Consider the following 20,494-nt stretch of genomic DNA (forward strand, 5'->3'; position numbering starts at 1 on the left):
GATATAGCGATGCACCAGTCAGTGCATCCCGATATGTGCTCAGCAAACTGTGTATTATTTCCTCTGAAAAACTGGAAAGAACATTGTCTCATGGCTCCCAGTACCAGAAAAAAAAAGGTTGGTTAGGTTCAGTATTTGTTTGTTATTAGGTGGGATTCTACACCAGCGCTATTCAAACTTTTGTTGCTGAGCCCCCTCCCTAGGATTTCAGGGACAGGACTAACATATGTATGTAATTTAGTGTCAGTTTATAGTAAACCAGGTCGAGCAGACACATTCATTTGTGTTTTTTATTGCCTATTTGCACAGGCCAACAAATGGAATAATTATAATAAATATAGCTGCAGGCAGCAATGAATGGGGTCCAGGTTATTCGCTTTAGTCACGAAGTACAGTTTTCCGGGACCTCGTGAAACGCGGCATCACTTTCTACCAACATGAGGTACAACAAGAGTTACCCACGGAACCCCCCCAGAGCCACACCCAGCACATATAGAACAAATTGGATGAGGATGCCACAAAGCGCCACCGCTCCACCACCCCAGGTCCCTTTGTTCGGCTACTTCCGTTACGTCGGTTCTGTATCCTTCAGAAAAAACATTTTTTTTCCACTAATTCCTTCTCCAAATAAAGATCGATGTGGATCAAACTTGGACTACAATATATCTGGACTGCCCCAAATACAACCGCTTCATTCGTGTCCGTGGGTTCAGCGGTTGCTGTGCGGCCTGCACTTTCAGCTAGAAAAATGACCAGGAGAAAAATGATAAAAATCCGAAAAAAATCAATAGGGTTCCATCCCTGCGAGCTGGACCCCAAATTAAAATAAAAAAAAATAATAATACATTTGTTTTTATTTATAAACTATTGTCCTATTCCATTTATAAACATTAAATAAACGTATTTCATAGAATGTAATTGGTCATGTGAAATCTAATTTTCTCACATCCCCCTTGCAGTTCCTCCGCAGCCCACAAGGGGCACGCGCCCCACAGTTTGAATACCACGGATTCCCAGGGAATGTTTGGAGGCGGGACTTCCCATCATTTTGCAAAAGGGCCAACGTGCAATCAAGCATCAAGCTAATCCAGTTATCATTTATCACTCATAAATTAGAGTGATCGGTTCATGTGAAAATGACAGACCATAACATTTCACCTACATCTACAAACCCACAGCTGGGTTCTGTGACACCGCGACAGGGCTCTGCCAGATAAAAAGGCTTACAAATCCATCCCCGAGGGCCACGACCTCGGAGCTAAAACCCTTAGTCAAACACTGAGACGCTTTGATGGAGGCTTTTTATTTTGGGGGGTAAAAAAAATCTCAACTTAGTCAGATCAATGGCGGCGGATTAAAATGTCATTAAGAGCTGAAAAGATCGGAGCGGGGGCTCGGCTGGCATGGATGGAGGGATCACATCCCCAGAGAGGAGGGGTGGGGGTCTGTTGTAATGAGAACATAATGTCAGAATATGATACACAGTTCATTCTCGCAACATAATATGGATTTATTAATTTCTTTATTTATTTGTAAGGTAACCATGTATAATATTAGACATGTAAATATGTGTATCACAAAGTCATATGTATACAGTATGCCATACAACACACAGTATAATAACAGTGCAAATACACATTTCACATCATGACGCAGACACTGGGGATATAAAAGTGTATCATAATAAAATGGTATACGATATCGAATAATTATATAAATATATAATATGTATAATGTATAAATAACAAAGGAATCAAATCAAATCAAATTATATATATATATATATATATATATATATATATATATATATATTTAATCTTACATTATGAAAAACAATTAAAAGTTGAAAGATGTGAAAGTGAAAGCATAATATAATATAATATAATAAACAATAAAATAAAATAGAATAAAATATTATAACATCTATTTGTTTAGATAATACAAAGTTCTGTTAATTCTGTTTCGTGACTCTATAGCTTTGTGAATCAGAGGATGTGGAGTTTTGTCTCTTTTCCTCGGAATGTTTAAATTCCAAATGCAACAGTTGAGTGTTATCAGGCGGAAGTGCGCAGTGCGCGCCCACGGTCTTAAACTTATAATGAACTTTTCCTCCAAGTTTCCTCATTGCGCTTTCAGCCATGACTCCGTACGGAAGGTGGTGGATTCCCTGCGTCCTTTCCCTCTCCTGCGCCTCCTTGTCGCTGTCTTCCAGTGCGACTGCCACAGGTAGGATTCGAAAACCCAACTCACCGAGAACGAGAAGTTATTGTTTTATTGGAGTTTTGAAAAAGCAAAGCCGCGACGGAAAGAGCGTCGACGCGTCAGCGTCACGTCGACGCGTCGACGCGTTTGGAGACGCGCGTTGCGCGCAGCGCAGATACAACGCTCGGAACGATCCGAGTGTGAACGGCATCGACGCTCAACGAGAGTTTTTATTTCATGTTATGCCATTCAAGCTCCATATCAGGTGTTTTGTTCGTGATTGTTGGTCTCGCATAGAAATGTACTCCACAAGTAATTTAATTCATAGTAATTAATACAGTGTGATTTGGCTTACTGTTATGACTTGTTTGACACAGATGCAATCACTATTATTAACAACTTTTAAACTTAGTTTAGACGTTAATTTAAATTAGAAATTTATTTTAAGTGAGTTTTTAAATATAGGTAATGGGCTATAATGGGTTAAGATTTAACCTGTTTTATCAGCTCCTAAGGCTTTAAGCAATGGAAAGTCCAATAAATCCACCGACAAAAAGCCTATACTTATTTTTATTACGTTGGTTTGAGCAATGTTTAAACGGATTCGGACGCTGTGGTGGACCCAGTAGGAGGGAAGTCTGGACCAGAATCATCTTGAAAACAAAGTAGTCTACTTTTTGTGTCAGTGGAACTTCATGTCGTCACACAGTCCAGTTGTCGTGATTGAGAGAAGGTATTTGAGGGAAGCCGGGGAATTGAACAGATCTCCAGGTATCTCCAGGTATCTCCAGGTATTTCCAGGCGCTTCCAGGTGTTTCCAGGTAAACCGGGTATTTTGAGTGTGTTTTTGTGTGGTTTTCTGTGAGTCTGTGGCCTCTCACAGTGAGCTCCGGTATCAAATCTCCCGAACGCCTCGGAGTGGAGCCGTGGCCATTAAAAAGATAGGTGTAACCAAGCGATCGCAATCTCTCGTCCGGGGCCAAAGTCCAGACGGTTTCCCCATCGACATCACGCCCGCTCGGCTCCACACCTGGAGCAATCTCCCCTGGGCCTTTAATTAGGCTTGTGGGATTGGATGTCGGAGATTCAACAAGCTGTGGAAGAACGGAGTTGACAAGTCAAGGGGGCGGTTTGATTCACCCTTTCATCCCCTCCAATCACCCCGTCACTCATCCCTCACTCCAAGCGCTCCGCTGGACCGCCACGCCGTCGCCAGTCCCAAGCCCGAGCGCTAATCAGTGGAAAGTCCAGAATGAACCATTCCCAGAGGGTTAGGTCAGTGTGTGTGTGTGCGCGCGCCCACACGACAAAAGGTCCACAATGTGCAACAGTGAAACACCCTTTTTTGGTCAAAACCAAAATACCCACTACTTCTCTGAGATTGGTTACTGTGTGTGTGTGTGTGTGTGTGTGTGTGTGTGTGTGTGTGTGTGTGTGTGTGTGTGTGTATGCTAAAAGTCCTGCATACTCATCTTAAAACAACGCTCACTTATCTGTGGTGTTTCTGAGCCCCACACATTGTGCAATCCATGCTTGTTTATGTTTTGTGTAGCATTCAGCGTATTATGGAGCAGGTTTAGTGTTACCTGCTATGCCTCACTGCTGTATAAATGATACGCCATGTGGTCAGGCGGGCCACTGTTGTGTTCTTGTGTGCTACACAACGTCAAGATGAGGACCGTGTTGATGCTTTTTTTTTTCCTCCTTTTTTTTTTTGTAATCCTGCAGCGACCGAGTAGGCTCGTATTTAGCCCCGTGCGTATAAAGTCCCTCCGAAATGGATCGACCTGGACTGTCAGTGTCGTTGTCCCCGCTGGTTCCTGTTCTGTTTTAGGTGATCTTTACTTTCTAAAGTTGCTCAAAGAACTTCCCCCTGAGTAATATAATGGATTGGTCTTTGGAGGAAGTCAGGTGTCTGTCATTACAGCGACCGCCGTAGCCCTTCAAAACGGCTCCAAGCCTGCAGAACCTGAATCCGTGCATCATCCAACCATGCCTACTTGTTGTTCCGGCTGACCAGGCCGTTGCACGGCTCCCAGCGTTTTTTCCAGCGGTGCAAGCTCTTACATTGTTCTGTGTGTTGTCAGTATGAGGCAACATACGTTCTATCTCCCATAAGCTTCACCTTTTAAGGCCGGCGTGGCTTCAGGGCGGAAGCGATGAACCTGCTCCCCGCTGGAGCCAACCAAGCATGGGGTAGCGCTTGGTTGGTTCCAGCGGGGAGCGGGTTCATCGGCTTACAGTTGCTCTGTTGGTTCTCTGGTCGGCTGAAAAAGAATAATCTCAAGAGGAAGTCCATTGAGGCCTATCTTTCCTCTGGCATCACAGATAAAGATCTCCCACCCTCCAGCTGAGCATTTCAGAGTAAAGAGCAACATCGATATGGGCTCACCGAGCTGCTGCGGTATTTGTACGACTGATAAAGACATGTCTATCACTCCGCCCTGCTAATGACCGAGTAAGAAAAGATGATCTGGCAAGAACTATTTGAAAGAACCAGATAAAGGATATGATGTCCTGCAAGATGCTGCTTTATGTCTTCAGTGCTGCTTCACGTCATGAATGGCCAGACTGTGAATAAAACTGTTGATGCTGCCATGTCCCTAGCAGAGGATGGTCCTTCCCTCTCCCCACAAAATGTTGGGTGATGCCATCGAACAGTCAATTGCACAGACAATGTCAATTAGGGCTGCATATTTTCCTCTATAAACCCACTTGAATGTGTATACTTTATAATTTATTTACTCTTTGAATATATTATATTTAATCCCCAAATTGAGTACTGGGGGTGCATTATGCATGGTTCCGCAGCTCGGATCAGAGCGATCTCTTTTCCAAACAAAACAAATAAAAACTCTAGATGTATTTTATTTACTCAGTTTCCTGCTGCTGCTCTGCTGCAGAGCAGATCGCAGATCGCTCCTGAAAAAAAATCCCGCCCGTGATGTCACGGCCCAGTGGCAAATCCATCGCAGCCGCTCGGTGCGCTGGTGCATCTCCACCGACGCAGTTACCGGATAATTTCTCTCTAATGTGCGTTCACTGTGCAACAAACTGGAGTTGGTGACCATATACTGTAGGTATAACCGCCACCGCATTGGTCTAAACCAAGCCAGGCGGCTTGTTAAAAGGCTACTTCATTGCGGAAGTAGACTTCTGTCATCTAATTAGCCCCCATTGTACCACAAAGTCATTTTGTGATAGACTTACATCCGTGGGACGATTCAAACTGCTCCATCTTTGAGTCATAAGTCTGCTTTTTGAGAGTCGCTGTATTAAAGCAATGGAAGTCAGTGAAGAGTTGATCAATCCTGCAGCATTGTAGCCATAGATGGTTCGGTAAGAAGGGAATGACGTGGACCTGTACGGGGCAAGGTGATGGTGAGGAACATAAATGATCAAATATTTGCTTCAAGGCAGCCCACGCATCCCGGAGGGAAACCATTAGAGCCTCTCACATAACTCAAGCCGCAGAGGCTACGTAGGGTGGTTGGCCGTCGCCGCGTGGGAGCGTCTTGAGGGCCGTTTGATATTGGGCGTTTCTGGACTGGATTTGATGTTCTATGCTGCTCACGCTCGAGCTTGGACCACTGACTTTCTTTCTTTCTTAACATTAATTAAGTCTATTTGCATTTTAATTAGTTACAGTGCCCACAAGCCATCAGCTCATGATTAGTGATGGATTACATATGCAAATAGTTGGAAGTTCACAGTTCTGATCTTCAAAAAAAAAAAAACCACTGAAGGAGAGAAGGAACCGAATTTTAAACCTTCCAGACAATAATGAGCTGCCGCGTAGCTTTAAAGAAGACAGACCATTGCCAGAATATATTGTTTATTCATGGTTTTTGCAGTGTGGTGGTGGAGGATGGACCAGAGATTTAATAGTTTATAAATGATAGGCAATCAGTCTTCACCTTGTAGTCGTATGCAGGAGAGGCAGTTTGTACCGTGAGGTTCTCATGACGCCCGTCTCATAACAAGCTTCATTTTTAACTGTGGTGCTATTTGCATATCACTTCATTTGGGCCCTTTGCAACTCGGCAAAAATTGGTCAAATTCATCAGTGGGACAATCTGGGAATTAATTATCCAGACAGCCGCCACTTAGTGGAATTTGCAAAGAGCAAAGTCCGCAAGAACTCCCCAAAAAGGTCCCCAAAAAAAGTGATCTCTGCTGTGAGGTAGGAAGGTGTGAAGGTCAGGTATGAAGGGGTAATATCCCTTTACCGTCTGGCCGCGTGCAGGAGAGGCCGTTTGTAACGTCAGGTTCTGATGACGCCCGTCTCATAACGAGCTTTGTGCTGTTTGCATTTCACCGAGGTGCGTTTGAGAGGAAGACGAACAACAAAAAAAACAAAGTCGTGATTCAGCCTCTGCCTCTCTATTTAAAGTGCGACATGGTGCCGCTGAGCGTCCAGTGATGTTCCCGTGAAGGCGTCCGCACTGCGGCTCATTAATCTGCACAGAAACTTAATTAGACGCCCGCTCGCTGTTGTTTGAAGTAGCGCTTTTTTCGGCAACCCCGGGCCAGCGGCAGCGCGGAGAACCTCGTGGTGTGTGTGTCATCTTAATTAGCATTTATAATAAGGAGCGGGTAGAACACACAGAACGGATGGAAAGGGTAGAACGGATAAAACGGATAGAATGCGTGGAACAGGTTGAACAGGCAGGATGGATAGAAGGGGTAGAACAGGCAGAACGGAAGCAGAAGCTCGGCGGTGGAGGGGAAATCACCTTGAACGTCTGGATGTTCGACCCCGGTGGACGGTTACTTAGTGGGCGGCCATTTTGCTTCTTTTTAATCTCACCCGGATGCAATTAGAGAGAGGTGAAGAAGGGAGAAGGGGAAGAAGAAGAAAAGGAAAAGGAAAAAGGAGGAGGAGGAGAAGGAGAAGAAGGGGAAGAGTGTGAAGAAGGGGAAGAAGAAGAAAAAGGAGAAGAATGAGGAGGGGAAGGAAAAGGAAAGAGGAGGAGGAGAAGGGGAAGAAGGAGAAGAGTGTGAAGAAGGGGAAGAAGAAAAAGGAGAAGAAGGGGAAGAAGAAGAAAAGGAAAAGGGAGAAGAAGAAGAAGGGTCTGTCTGTTTTATACTTGAAATAGTGTCACTGTTCTCTCTTTCTTTCCCTCTCTCCCTCGCTCTCTCCATCCCTCTGCTCCTCTCTCTCTCTACCTCCCTCTCTCTTGATTGCTCGCCCCGTCCCCCTCTCTCTTCACTCTCTCTCCATCACGCGCCATCCGTCGCTCTCTCCCATTGTCGTTCCATTATTCTCTCTCTCATTCGCTCTCCATCTCTCTGTCGCTCCATCTCTCTCCATCTCTCTCCATCTCTCTCCTTGTCTCTCCTTGTCTCTCGCTCTCTCCACCTCTCCCTCACTCTCTCCATCACTTTCCCCTTCCCTCCCCACCCCCCCCTCTCTCCCTCCCTTTACTTCTCCCTCCCTTTCTCTCTCCATCGATCTCTGCCGTTCTCTCTCATCCTTTCCTTCTCGCTCTCTCTCTCAATCGATCTTTGTTGTTCTCTCTCCCCCTCCCTCCCTCCCTCCCTCCCTCCCTCTCTCCCTCTCTTTCCTTCTGCCTCCCCTTCTCTCGTTCTCTTTTTCATTTCACATCGGACACACACACACACACACACACACACTTCACACGCACAGACACACACTTCACACACACACACACACACACACACACACACGCACGCACGCACACACGTACGCACGCACGCACGCACGCACGTCACACACACACACACACACACACACACACACATGCACACACACACACACACACACACACACACGCGCACACACACTTCACATATTATTTCATCCCCCGCTTCCTGCGTCTCATCATGGCTCCTTTATTTGAACCATTATTTCCTCTTGTGTTGCCGTCATGGCGGCCGCCCGCCTCCACAGCGGCTGACTTCACTAAACCGTTTCCTCGGCTCCGTAATGAAGACATTCAGGTTTTTTTTCTTTTTTCTTTTTTTGTTTCCCTCCTCAAAAAGCAGATTTGTGCTCGTTTCGGGGGCAATTCCTCGCCGCTCGCTGCTCATTAGCCGCCGCCCCTCAATGCAATGTCGCTATTTGGCCTTTTTTTTTGAGGGGCGGGGGGGGGGGCTTTCTTTTTTGGCCTTTATCTGAACACAATGCACTGTTCCGTCGCTTGCATGTACGTGGAAGCCCAAAAGACACAAACTCACCGTCGCGTGACGCCATGTCTGGGTTTGGCTTTGGTTTCTCCTTTTCTTTCAAACATAGCTCGAATAACAGGGGGGTCGGGCGGGTCTGACCCCCACTAATTAAGAACTTGGACTCCCCCAAAATAGGTAAAAACAACTGGTCGGGGCGTCGAAACATTTTTGTACCCTACTTACCTATAAACGTAAACATTACAATATAGTTCCCGTATCATGCCTGGAAGAATGTTTTGGTATGACCTCTGACCCCCCCTAAAGCGGACCGCACCATTACTCCGAGCAGGGCGCGCCGCGGCGGAGGGCGCGGTCCGCAGCTCAGATCGGAGCGTTCTGCACTTCCTGCCGTTTCTCCCGGCTGTATCATCCCAAACTCCTCAAAGTTCTCCACGGGGGGCCGGGCCTCCGCCACCGCCTGGTTCGAACATTTCGGATGTGTGCAGACGGGCGGGAAAGCCGTCGCATTTCATTGTTATTTCTACAAATATTCTACCGATAACATACAGTGGAACTCTTTTTTATTTTATGGTTAATTGCCATTTTTCTCTATTTGCTTTATTGTTGCCCATTGTTTTTGACTACTCTATCTATCTTAGTATCTATGTATCTATGTATCTATGTATCTATGTATCTATCTATCTAATCAGTGTAATGACCTGTTGATATCAGTTCAAGCAGTTTACTACTGGGCTAGGCCAATTATTGTTTATTTTATAACATTAGCTTTATTGTATGTTGCCAATTTCATATACTTTCTCCTTTTTCATCGTTAAGTTCATCTAGATGGTTTATTGTCAATTTTTAGGTTTCCTGTATATTTCCATTTGATTTCTATCTTCTCGTTAATTTTTAGGTTTCCTGTATATTTCCTTCTTTTTTGTTGTTTTCTAGTTTTTGTGGTTATTATATACTGCCAATAGTTCAGGTATTTCTTAGGTTTATTGCCTATTGCCATTTTCTATTTTCTCTGATTACATAATTATTATTGCCTATTTTTATATCCATCTATCTGTCTATCTATCTATCTATCTATCTATCTATCTATCTATCTTGTTTGTCTGTCAGTCTGTCTGTCTAAACCCAGACTTTCATGGCTCTAGCCCCAGTCAGACAGTACATTAAAACACAATCCCCCGAAAACACAGTCTGGCCGACTGCTACCCGGCACTCTGTGCACACCAGGCAGCGTGCACGTACACCGGGGAGCGTGCACGTGTCCTGCAGAACTAGCCGCACTTTGTTTTATCACTGTCAGCGCTCGGCGTTCCTCCCGCGGGAAATCGACTCGGCCGGGCTCTGGTCTGTTGTCAAAGTGTTTTTGAGGCTCCATTAGTCCACGTACAGGGGAGGGCGTGCACAGGGGAGGGCGACGGGGGAAATGGAACGCACGCTGCAGGTTCATCTGCCTGGCCTGGAGGAAGGGCAGCTGGGAATCCTCTGCGTCCTCCTCCTTATTTTAGGACCATGTCTCTCCATCAGTCCTTCCATCGACCCCTGCAATGCAAAGTTGATCAACCTTGAAAAAAAAAAAAAAAAATGAATATGAAGAAATGGCATTCAATTCAATGTAATTTCATCAAACCGAATGGAATGAAATCACATTTGAATTTAAAAACTTATACTAAAATGTGTTAATTTTGCAATTTAAATTATATTGAATTAAATTAACATTTAATTAGAATATCAAAATGTTATAAAAAAAAAAGTATTTATTTATATAAAATATATTCGGATATGTATTCGGCTCCAAAATTCCAAAGATAGTACATTGTAGGTAGTTAAAAGTCATACTTTGAATGGAATACCAGAATAAACGATCGTTTGAGTCTCAAGGTGTGCGGGTGTAGCGTTTAAAGCTAATTTTTAACCGATTTAACTGCTCTTTTAAAGCTTTGATTTTATTATGTCTCATTTCTAATTTCAATCAGCAGCCACAGGGTTTTTTTGGTTCTGGGTGAATTCGACGAAAGAGATGAAGGCCTATTTTGAGACCCAACTGGGTCAAATACTGTATATGTAAACAGAGTGGAGCTGTTTTTTTTTTTCTTTATAGTGTGATAATTTATTTTCTCTTTTGAATAACAAGGGCTGCCAGAAAGTTTTTTGGAATATAATCAGACTATTTATGACTGTACTCCCCGAGCAGTTGTGTTGTATTTATATTCACGGTTAAATATTTAAATGCCTTATCGTTTACAGGTCAAATGCTGTGATGTTTTTGGGAGTAAAAACACACACGCTGTCAAACTTTAACATGTAATTGAATCGGCACATTGGGTTCCGGGGCCTGGCTGTGTGGTTGTGGTTTATGACTCACTGTTGACCCGTCCATGTGGGTGGGGGGAGGCTGTCGGGCTTTCACTGGTCAGATTTCCGCAGGAATTTGCTCCTGTTCAAGCTGATAGTTATAGTATGGTGGTGAGTCGGAGCGTCCTGTGAGTCACAGTGAGGAGGTCGTAAATGGGTGTACAGGAAGGAAGGAAGCTGACCCCAAAAGAGATATGGCCAGTTTAAGACATTCCTGATAAGACCATGATGGCCTAACCGCAAAAAAATAATAATAAATAAATAAATAAATAAATATATATATATATATATATATATATATATATATATATATATATATATATATATATATATATATATATATATATATGTGTGAGTGTGTGAGTGTATTGCATGTCCTGTGTATAATGTATATATGTATATATGTATTGTATATAAATATATATGAGTATATTATACATATTTACAATGTACACAGTATATGCATTGTATACAGTTTATACATTATACACAGTACATGCCTATTACAAAGTGCTTGACAGGTGATTTACAAAGAATCACAATTTAAGAAAAAATAAAACAAAGAGTGAGCTTAAAACAAGGATAACACTTGATAAAAAAAAAGTCTGTAAAATGCAGGAAAAAAACTAAAAACAAACAAACAAAGAGACTTATTTAAACAAAGGGGATGTAAAACCAAAGATAAGGCTTTATAAAAAGGCTTACCTCTCATAAAAATGGGTTTTCCGTTTTAAGTGGCTGGGATTCACGAGTGACAACATTAGCATTTTGAAGGATGTTCAGTTCTGCAGGCATTTAAACTAACGCACCCTAACCACATTTTATAAATATGTAAAGTGATAATAAAGGTTCCAATAATTTAAACGATCATTTCCTTATTGAATCACACGTTGTATAGTCTGTACATTTCTATATATTTGGCTATTTCTGTTCTGTATTTTTGGCTATTTGTTTATATTTGGCAATTGTTTTTTTTTTTTTTTTAATTATTAAATTTAATGTAATTATTATTAGTAATTATTTGTACATTGCTCCTAGATTTTTTTATGCCATTACAAATTCCTTGTATGTGAAAAAAAGTACTTGGGGGAATAGAATGATTCTGATCTTACTTCTTATTCCAAACACACATGAAACAATGTTAATAATAATAATAATAATAATAATAATAATAAATTAATAATAATGGGTGGGAAAGCCAGGAAGCCACAGCCAAACTGATGCACTTTCTTCTTGTGTTGAACGTGCTGCAGCTTGAAAGGCTCCACAAAAAAAAAAGATTCAAAACAATTATCGGGTGATTGTTTAAAAACGACTGTGTTTTCGAGGTATCATGTGGCAGAAATAAAGTTGTGCAATGTTGTGCTTTGGGAGCGAGAGAGATGGGGGGGGGGGGGGGGGGACGCATTGTACCGGGTGTACTCAAGGAGTGGAGGAGGTGAGGGAACAGATGTTGAAAGACAGGATGGGTTTGTGCACGTTACACTCAACGGCGTGCGCTGGTTTGGGTCCGTTTCACCTCCTCAAAAAGGCAGAGGAGGTTTAAACACGTCCCACTGCGTAACAATGGAGAGGGATCGCCACAATCCACAGGAGGCTGGATTCGCTGCTCCAATGTAATGGTTGTCTTTCCAGGAATTGCATTACATTTGAGTAATTGTTACATTTTCAAGTAATTTTAAATGTATTTGAGCGATTGCTACATTTTTCGGGCAATTGTTACTTTTTTAACGTAATTAAAATAATTTCAAGTAATTGACACATTTTTCGAGTCATTGTTACACTTTGAGTGTCATTTGTAACTGTGGTGTGGGGATGGTGTGGTTCGAGCAGCCACACCTGACCTGGATCCAGGTGATTGGGATCAGGGTGGCTGCATACCTGTTGCTCGTTGGTTGGTTCAAAAGGGCAACAGGTAAATCCCCCATCCCCATACCACAGTGACATTTTTTGAGTAATTGTTTCATTTTCAAGTAATTTTACATTTTTTCGCGTAATTACTACATTTTTAGAGCAATTACATTTTCAAGTAATTGTTTTTTTTTGAGTAATGGTTAGGTTTTTCTAGTACTTCAATGTATCCAGTTTCACGGACTTTGGACTTTCACTCCACGACATTCCAAAGCAAATATCTCTTCGTGTCGAAAGCAGGCTTTACACCGAATCCAACAACGCACCCGACAGGGATTTTCCATGAAGGACTTTAAAAGTCCCTTTGTATAGTGCGAATTTATAAAGAGCATGTCTTCCACCACAGTGGATCATGGCCTCAGATCGATCAGATCAAAATCCCAAACAAGAGGTGCATTCTCATACAAACGATGTATTGTGACATGCCGGGACAGAGACATGGAACAGGGCTTTTTGTGCAGTTTCAGCTCTTGTGGCTCGGTTCACTTTTCCACAGTCAGCGGTGATGACCTCCATTGAGTATCACCATTCTGTCCCTTACAATCAGAACAAAGGGAAGAGCCTGAATGACTGTCTCCAATAACCCACTGTGTGAGTGTTCCTATGACGCACGGTGCTTGTTTCGTTCCAAAAGGGGGCATAAAATGAAATAAAAAAAACCTACATCTACAATAAAAATACATTGTTTGGGCGCGCCGATCTGAAATCCTGGACTGAGGATTTCGGTCCAGGAAGTCCAGGTTAAATTGGAATGGAAATCTCGTCACTTTGAGTCTAAATAATATTCCTCAAATGATACAGTAGTTATTATGACTGTTATGAAGACAATTACCATGTTTTAAAAAGCCGTAAAAGCCTTTTCTTATGATTATTTTTATTTTGAGATCTATGTGAAAATGGACTCCCGTTTCGAATCAGATGGAAGGGGTCGTTGCTATGGAGACTAAGTGTTTCTACGTTCCCTGGTGTAATGCTATAACAATTGCCAACGCTACAAGGCAACAGATACTAGTTACATGTTATTATTGTCGATCTCAGCTGCCGACCGATACCAGTATTTTTCTCTCCCTTATTTGATGATGTCTCCCAATGGGCGCCCGATTGTCCCCCGTCAACCCTTCAGCCTTGGTTCTTGGTTCTGTTTGCGACTTTCTTTTAGTTTTATTTTTATCACAATTTGCCCGGAAATGTAGACGGTTATGTTGTTGGGGTGAGGTAATGTTTCTGCCCGCCCACACGGACGTAAAATAAACTGAGTGATTCATGTTTGACCGATGACGTCGATGTCAGGTGGTGTCAAAAATGATGCTGTCAATTAAGTGATAAAAGATAAAGTAATAAAATATACGTACATTTCTGGAAATTGTTTGTGAACTCAGATATTGACCAAACGTCGCAGATGGATATTTATTTATTGACTTTCTTACTTATTTAAAGCATTTTTATTATTTTATTTTACTCTTTGGGTATTACATCTTATCTGCTTCAAGGATCTTATTCCAAATAAAGTTTCGCAATCGTTTTTCTTTGAAATCTCTGTCTGAAAATCCCAAAGAAGGATCATGGAATTCACCGCCATCATGCCAGGTGGGGCCATTTCTGATTGGCCCAACATACCCCGCAGGCCAAATAAGGCACTACACCTCGAGTCGCGACAAGCTGAAGCTCAGCTTTCCTACCATTTCACCATTACGCCTTGGTATTTGGAGGGTTAACCTCCGGCGAAATTAATGTTCTCTGGCACTCTCCCCGACACAGCTTCATTTTATCACCCACGATGGAGGGGGAGGAGGATCGCGACCCGTGTAATTCAAACCTCCCGCTCTGGAGGGGGGGGGGGGTGACATCATTGTTTTTTTCTGGGCCCGATGTGGTTACCGCTGCTTTGCTCCTATTCATTAACATTGGTCTTGTCTGGGTCCACCGCTAAGTGGCCAAGTAGGGCTGACGTGTTTTTCAAGTTATGCAGCGATTTCCTTCAAGTGGCCGACCGCTGCGAGACACAAATGTTTTAACAGAAAGGTCATTTCCTCCTGAGGGACGCACTCTGGGTCTCCTCCCGCGTGGCGCCTTTTTAATTCAACCGATTCTTTGAAAGCAGAGACCCTCCGCCACAAATCAGCTCGGTTTTCCCGGTTGTATCGGATACAAGTGTGGGCGACTCCACCCGCGGATCCTGGTCCGGGGAGGGAGACGGGGACCTTGGGGCGGTGGGGTGCCGACGCCGCAGGGTTGTTATTAAAACGAACCGACAAAAAGGCTTCCTCAGCAAAACGAGAACATAAAACAAAGTTGCATCAATCAGAGGCCGGGTGCCTGCGGCTCCCGATCTGGTCCGCGGGGTCTCGTCGCTTGCGCCACACCATCCCCACCTCAAGACGAGAGGATGAAAAGAAAAGCTCTTCCAGCTGCGTCCGACCGATCGCCGCTAATGAGGCCCATCAGGCGGTCATGGTGCGAAGCCATACCCGAAACCAGCGCCTAACCACGCCCCCTCGTCTGCCACGAGAAGCCTCCATGCGCCGTTTTTTCATCAACCCCCCCCCCCCCCAAATAGCCGTTGAGGGAGGAATTTGCATAACCTTGAAACCGCATCGCAGTAGAAGAAGCAGAGCTGGCACAGAGCGCCTCTGAATCCCTCCGTGAAAATGACATTTCTATACGATTCCGCGATCTGGCGTCGTGGCAGCACGCCCGATCACGCCCGTTTATATTTCGGGGACTCTAAAAAATTGTGATATTACATCGAGCCTTCAACCGAAGATTTTTGGCTTTTTTTATGCTTCACACAATGTGATAGATAGATGGAGATGTCATGACAGGGGCTCCTCTCCTGAGCGTGTGTGGGGGTGGGGCTTTTACTTGTTGCTCGTTAGACCAACCAACAAGCAGCAGGTGTGCAGCCACTCTGATCCTGGGCCCCCAGTTCCCTAGACCCAGGTCAGGTGTGGCTGCTCAAACCACACCATCCCCACACACACTCAGGAGAGGAGCCCCTTGTCCTGGGCTTAGTCCAACTAACCCACTCTCTACAATAAACTGGTGTGGCTACAACCCCATCGTCAGTGTCCCTGTGCCGGAGGCCCCTGAAAACGCCACTTGGTTGGCGTGTGGTAGGCGAAGCTGCCACAGTCTTACTCCACAAACCCATCTCGCTCCACCGCCCGACCGGAAGTTGTAGAACCAGGGCGTGTGGGCGATGCACCGATGTTCGCCTCACTAATACCTGCTCCGAATGTAAGTTCGATATGGATGAAACTTGAACCCCCGAGACGTCCCGGTTCTAACGAGACCCCAACTGTGTCCGTGAGTTCAGCGATTGGCGTGTTCCAGACACTTTTAGCCCCAAAAATGCCAATGAGAATAAAAATGATAAAAATCCAGGCAGGAACGCTAGAAATGGCGATAAACCTTAAAATAAATTAAATAGAAAAATGATGCTGTACACAATTAACCCACTACACAGCTAACCCTTAACATATAATAAAAAATATATGAAAAAAACCCACCTAATATGATAATAACAATTTTGATAGATTTTCATCCACGGACGGAAATTTCAATGGAAATTGCACCTCTCCCCCCAAAATTGGTAATCATAACAAAATTATAAGAATATAAATAGAAATAAAAGACAATGGCAATATGCAATAAACTGGCAAATATGGTGCTTATGTCTGTTTTCCTCCTCTAACTTCAGAAATGTTTCATACATAAAATACATGACCCAACACTGACAGCCTTATTAAAGCTCCCTGTCGATGTTTATCTCTCCGGGGTTTTCTTCAAAGCAAAATGAGCTTTGTGATGGGATGGAAGTCAAAAGTAGAACCATGGCAACCAGTGACATATACTATATATATATAAATATATATATATATATATATATATATATATATATATATATGAACGTATATACGGTATAGACAGTGTGTATGTATGTGTATATATAAACTGTATTTAATGGAACTTGCAACAGTGATCCCTGCAGCCTTGTCAGATTGCGTCCTGATCATCCGCTCTGTGGAGGTTTAGGCCTTTCAGCCTCAGTGATGGCGTTGCCATGGTGATCCGTCGTGGGGGTCTAAACGCTGTATGATAGAAGCCAGCAGGGGGCGACGGCAAAGGGCAAATTTGCCCACGGTGCAGAGCTCTCCCTTTGTGGCTCTCTCTTCCTTTTTAAGACTACGGCTGATGCCACTGGTTGCATTTGTACACAAAGCCGCTTCGACCGAACAGTTCCAACAAAACCCTTAATGCCTCTCACCACCGCAAGGCAGCGAGCGGAATCCTGTCCTAAACTCAAAGGAGGAGCGCTCAAAGTTTGTCTTTCACAATTGGATCCGGTCAATTTAATTTTCCTATACGAGGAATTAGTCCTGTGAGGATTGGCTCGTTTCTCTACAGTCAATTAAAACAGCTTAACAGCCAGAAAAATATAAATAAAACAATGTAAAATTCAAAAATTAAGTTAAATATAAATAAGATAATATAACAAAATCTTATCAAATTCAATGAAAAATTCATGACATTAAAACAAAAATAAAATGAGAAAAAATTAAGTAAAATAAAAATAATGTAACATCCAAAATAAAAGATAAAGATTTAAAAATAAAATACAGTATATAAATATAAAAAAACAAAATAAAAATAAAGATAAAAAAAATATGGAAAGGGCCAAATGTACAGAATAAAGATTGCCAAATATACAATATACAATGTACAAAGTGCGAGAGGGAGAGGGGGATGGACGGACAGAGAGAGAGAGACTAATCAGCTGCAGCAGCAGTCGTGACATTTGCAGGCGGTAAACGAGACACCTGCTCCTGTTGTGGTGATTCTGCGGCGCCACGGCATCCAGCCGCGCTCGCCGCGCTCGGGTGTGCGTTTGTTGTGACTGTCGCCTGGAGACCGCGCTCGTATTCGTCGACGCGTTCCCGGGTTCCAGTGAGTGAGACGATGGCGGCGGCGTCCCGCACCCTGCCCCCGCAGGCCGAAGGAGGAACTACAGATACAAATTCACCGTCATTGCCTTGATATTGTTGTCTGTTATGGATTTTGAACGAGGGGTCCTCCGGTCTTCGTCACACGTTACAAAATAGGCTTTGGCGTTGGTGGAACTTCAAGTAGAAATTGAAAACCGACTCGTTCTTCTCCCAGGACTTGGGCGTGGTTATTATATCGGTGGCAAAACAACATGGCTGGATCGCCCCCTGGTTGACAGGGTGCGGGCGTCGGCTCCCCCGCGACCTACGGCTCCCCCTGGTTCGCTCGATCCTTACCTCCGACGGCGACGTCAGTCAAGGCAACGCTGCGGTTATTGGACACGCTTGCGAGAGGACGATGTCAATGTGATTAGTAAAAACAAAAGCCCAGAAGGAAACCGGGGGGCGGTCTGGCGTCTCGGCGATCACTTTACTGGGTTGAAGAATAAAAAACAACAAAAAAAAAAAAAAGAAAAAGCCGTAATGACTTTAGCGGCGATGCCTCGTTCACTCATCTATTGTTCCGACCCGCTATTGGAGAAATGGATCGTTGAGTACTTTCCTTTCCGCCCCCCGTGTATTCAGGCGGTTTCTGTCGATGCTGCTGTAGAGGAAAGGAAAATGCTCCTCATGGGTCGGTCGGTTAAAAGTTGATTCTACAACCAAAGCAATTTATGAAACTCCCCTAACTGCGCAGTAGAGATGATTTCGAACGAGGGCTCTGTTCATTGTCATCATTTAACGAAGCGCTTGTGCTGCCGACGAGGGGAGGCACACGACGCACACGGTAAATGAACGGACCGGCAAACTCAGTGACCGACATCAAGTGAAACGTGACTGAAACATTACGTGTCCGGTCGCAGAAAAAAGATAAAGATACGGTCGAGTTTTCTTTCAGGCGCAATTACAATTATTCCTGCTTTTCATTGTGCTGATTGAATCAAGTTTTACCTGACTTAGTTAGGTTTAAGGATGCCAACTTTTTATAACTACGGTATATATACAGTATATATGTATGGATATAATTTCTGTTTGCGTTTAATATAGAATGTAGAGAAGAAATATCGGAAATATCTGGCTGGAGAGATGACAGCAAACGTCACCGCAGGTGAGTCTGTGGGTGCTTGCAGTACTTGCTGCCGCCACCAGGATGTCAACTTCATAGAGCTCCAGTGTAGACGCGCGCTGAAAATGAAGATATAGATATTGATATTAAGATATTGGTATGAGAGAAAATGGTAATCAAACATACTGAGATTACTTTTATCTTTAATAAAACAAAAAATAACGAAAAATAAATATTAGAAAATTTGTCAATATTTCGGCCACTGCAGTGACTGAGAAGAAAAAAAAAAAAGTTTTATATTGTCTGTGGCGATGAAATTAGCCCAAATATTCTGTCCTGTATTTTTTTCGGCTATTTCCATATTTTTGGCTGTTATTGTTTTATGTTTTATTTTATTTGTAACTTTTTTTGTACTTTTTTGTTTCTTCTTCTTTTGTTTTTACCTTTACCGTTCAGCCTCTACTGTAGCTTTTATTTTTTGCTAATGGTCTCGACGAAAACGGACCAGTCCGCACCACGACAAGTTCCCCCTGCATATGAAAATGTACTGATTGTGATGGTGATTTTGGGATCCTCCCACCCCTTCTCTTGGGCGAGGGCCTGGAAGTGATACGTGGACCCCATGAACCCCGAATGCGGTTTTCTTTGGCGTTAAAGTTGAAGTTGTTTTGTCCTTAAAGTCGTCGATTGCCCAGGGCACTGTACGTATCGCAGATTGTCGTCGCGTTATTCAAAGCCTTTTAATTTCCCAAATCGCAGATTGGAGACCGACCGGCCCCTGTTCACAGGCGCCGGTGTCGTTGAGCCCATTTTTTTAATGAGCCCATTGATTTTCATTGCCTGCGCATTTCCTGTTTTAAGGCCGAACACCCACACACTTGGGTTTGCCTGGGCGGGTGAAGCCATGAATAATTGGGTATTTTCCTGTGTAATTGGGACTTACTGACTCTGGCAGATGGAGCTTATTTGGTGCTTTTCACCCTGCGGCCCCGTGGAACTTATATCCACTTCAGTATTTTGGCGGCTTCTGTGGACGTCCGGTGACGGTGGCAGGATATTTTCTCTGCCTGCGTTTTGAAAATAGACGGTTTTTGTGATTTCCGCGTCACTCCATAGGGAGGATCTCATTTTGGTCAATAAAAGCGTACACTATACATACGCTATATAAATATAAATAATATATATGGGCGTGCACAGGGGATTCCTTTAAATCGCGGGCGTGTCCCCGTTGACGGGGACACCCAACGGCGCGTTTCACTCCCCGTCTTAATTTCAGCCGGTTCTGGCAGCCATCGTGGTTGAGGGCTGCTACCAGGATCCCGCGTTGCCCGGAAGCGCCCCGTAAAGCGGCGGGTGGAGAGGCGGCCGGAAGTGATGCTGCGTTCTGGTGAAATTCGGAAAGCTCCACCGGAACTCCGAGTCGGTCTGAGACCCTCACCTCACACACACACACACACACACACACACACACACACACACACACACACACACACACACACACACACACACACAAACACACACACACACACACACACACACACACACACACACACACACACACCCACACACCCCATGTGTTCTGTTGCTTGAGTTCCCTTGGCAACCCGGTGATTTCTATGGTCTCAAAAAAGTATGTTCACTCAACACTAAAACTACCATCAAATCGACATCAGACAACGTTTTAAATGAAAAACCTATACAACGGCGTCATTGTTCACTGTTATCCTGATGGACTTGGGCCTGAGTCATCTGCCCCAAAAGACCGACTTGGAATGCCGACTTGTCCGTTCCACTGCACGTTTCCAAGTAGGAGGTCGGAGTTTCAGCA

The 20,494-nt window shown here is 43.8% G+C and overlaps 1 protein-coding gene across 1 annotated transcript in view; it reads left to right on the plus strand.

Annotated features, from left to right (window-relative positions):
* Positions 1-2,138: 2,138 nt before the first annotated feature.
* The window catches only part of LOC307244302 (actinia tenebrosa protease inhibitors-like), a gene marked incomplete at its 5' end in the record, with an annotated part of 52,991 nt that continues 34,635 nt past the window's right edge, over positions 2,139-20,494 (plus strand). Inside the window, one exon of the mRNA XM_080019447.1 lies at positions 2,139-2,226. Coding sequence (XP_079875573.1) covers positions 2,139-2,226 — 88 coding nt within the window. The remainder of the gene's footprint in view (positions 2,227-20,494) is intronic.

The sequence above is a fragment of the Zeus faber genome (genome assembly GCF_960531495.2).
Source record: "Zeus faber genome assembly, chromosome: 18".
Taxonomy (NCBI): Eukaryota; Metazoa; Chordata; class Actinopteri; order Zeiformes; family Zeidae; genus Zeus; species Zeus faber.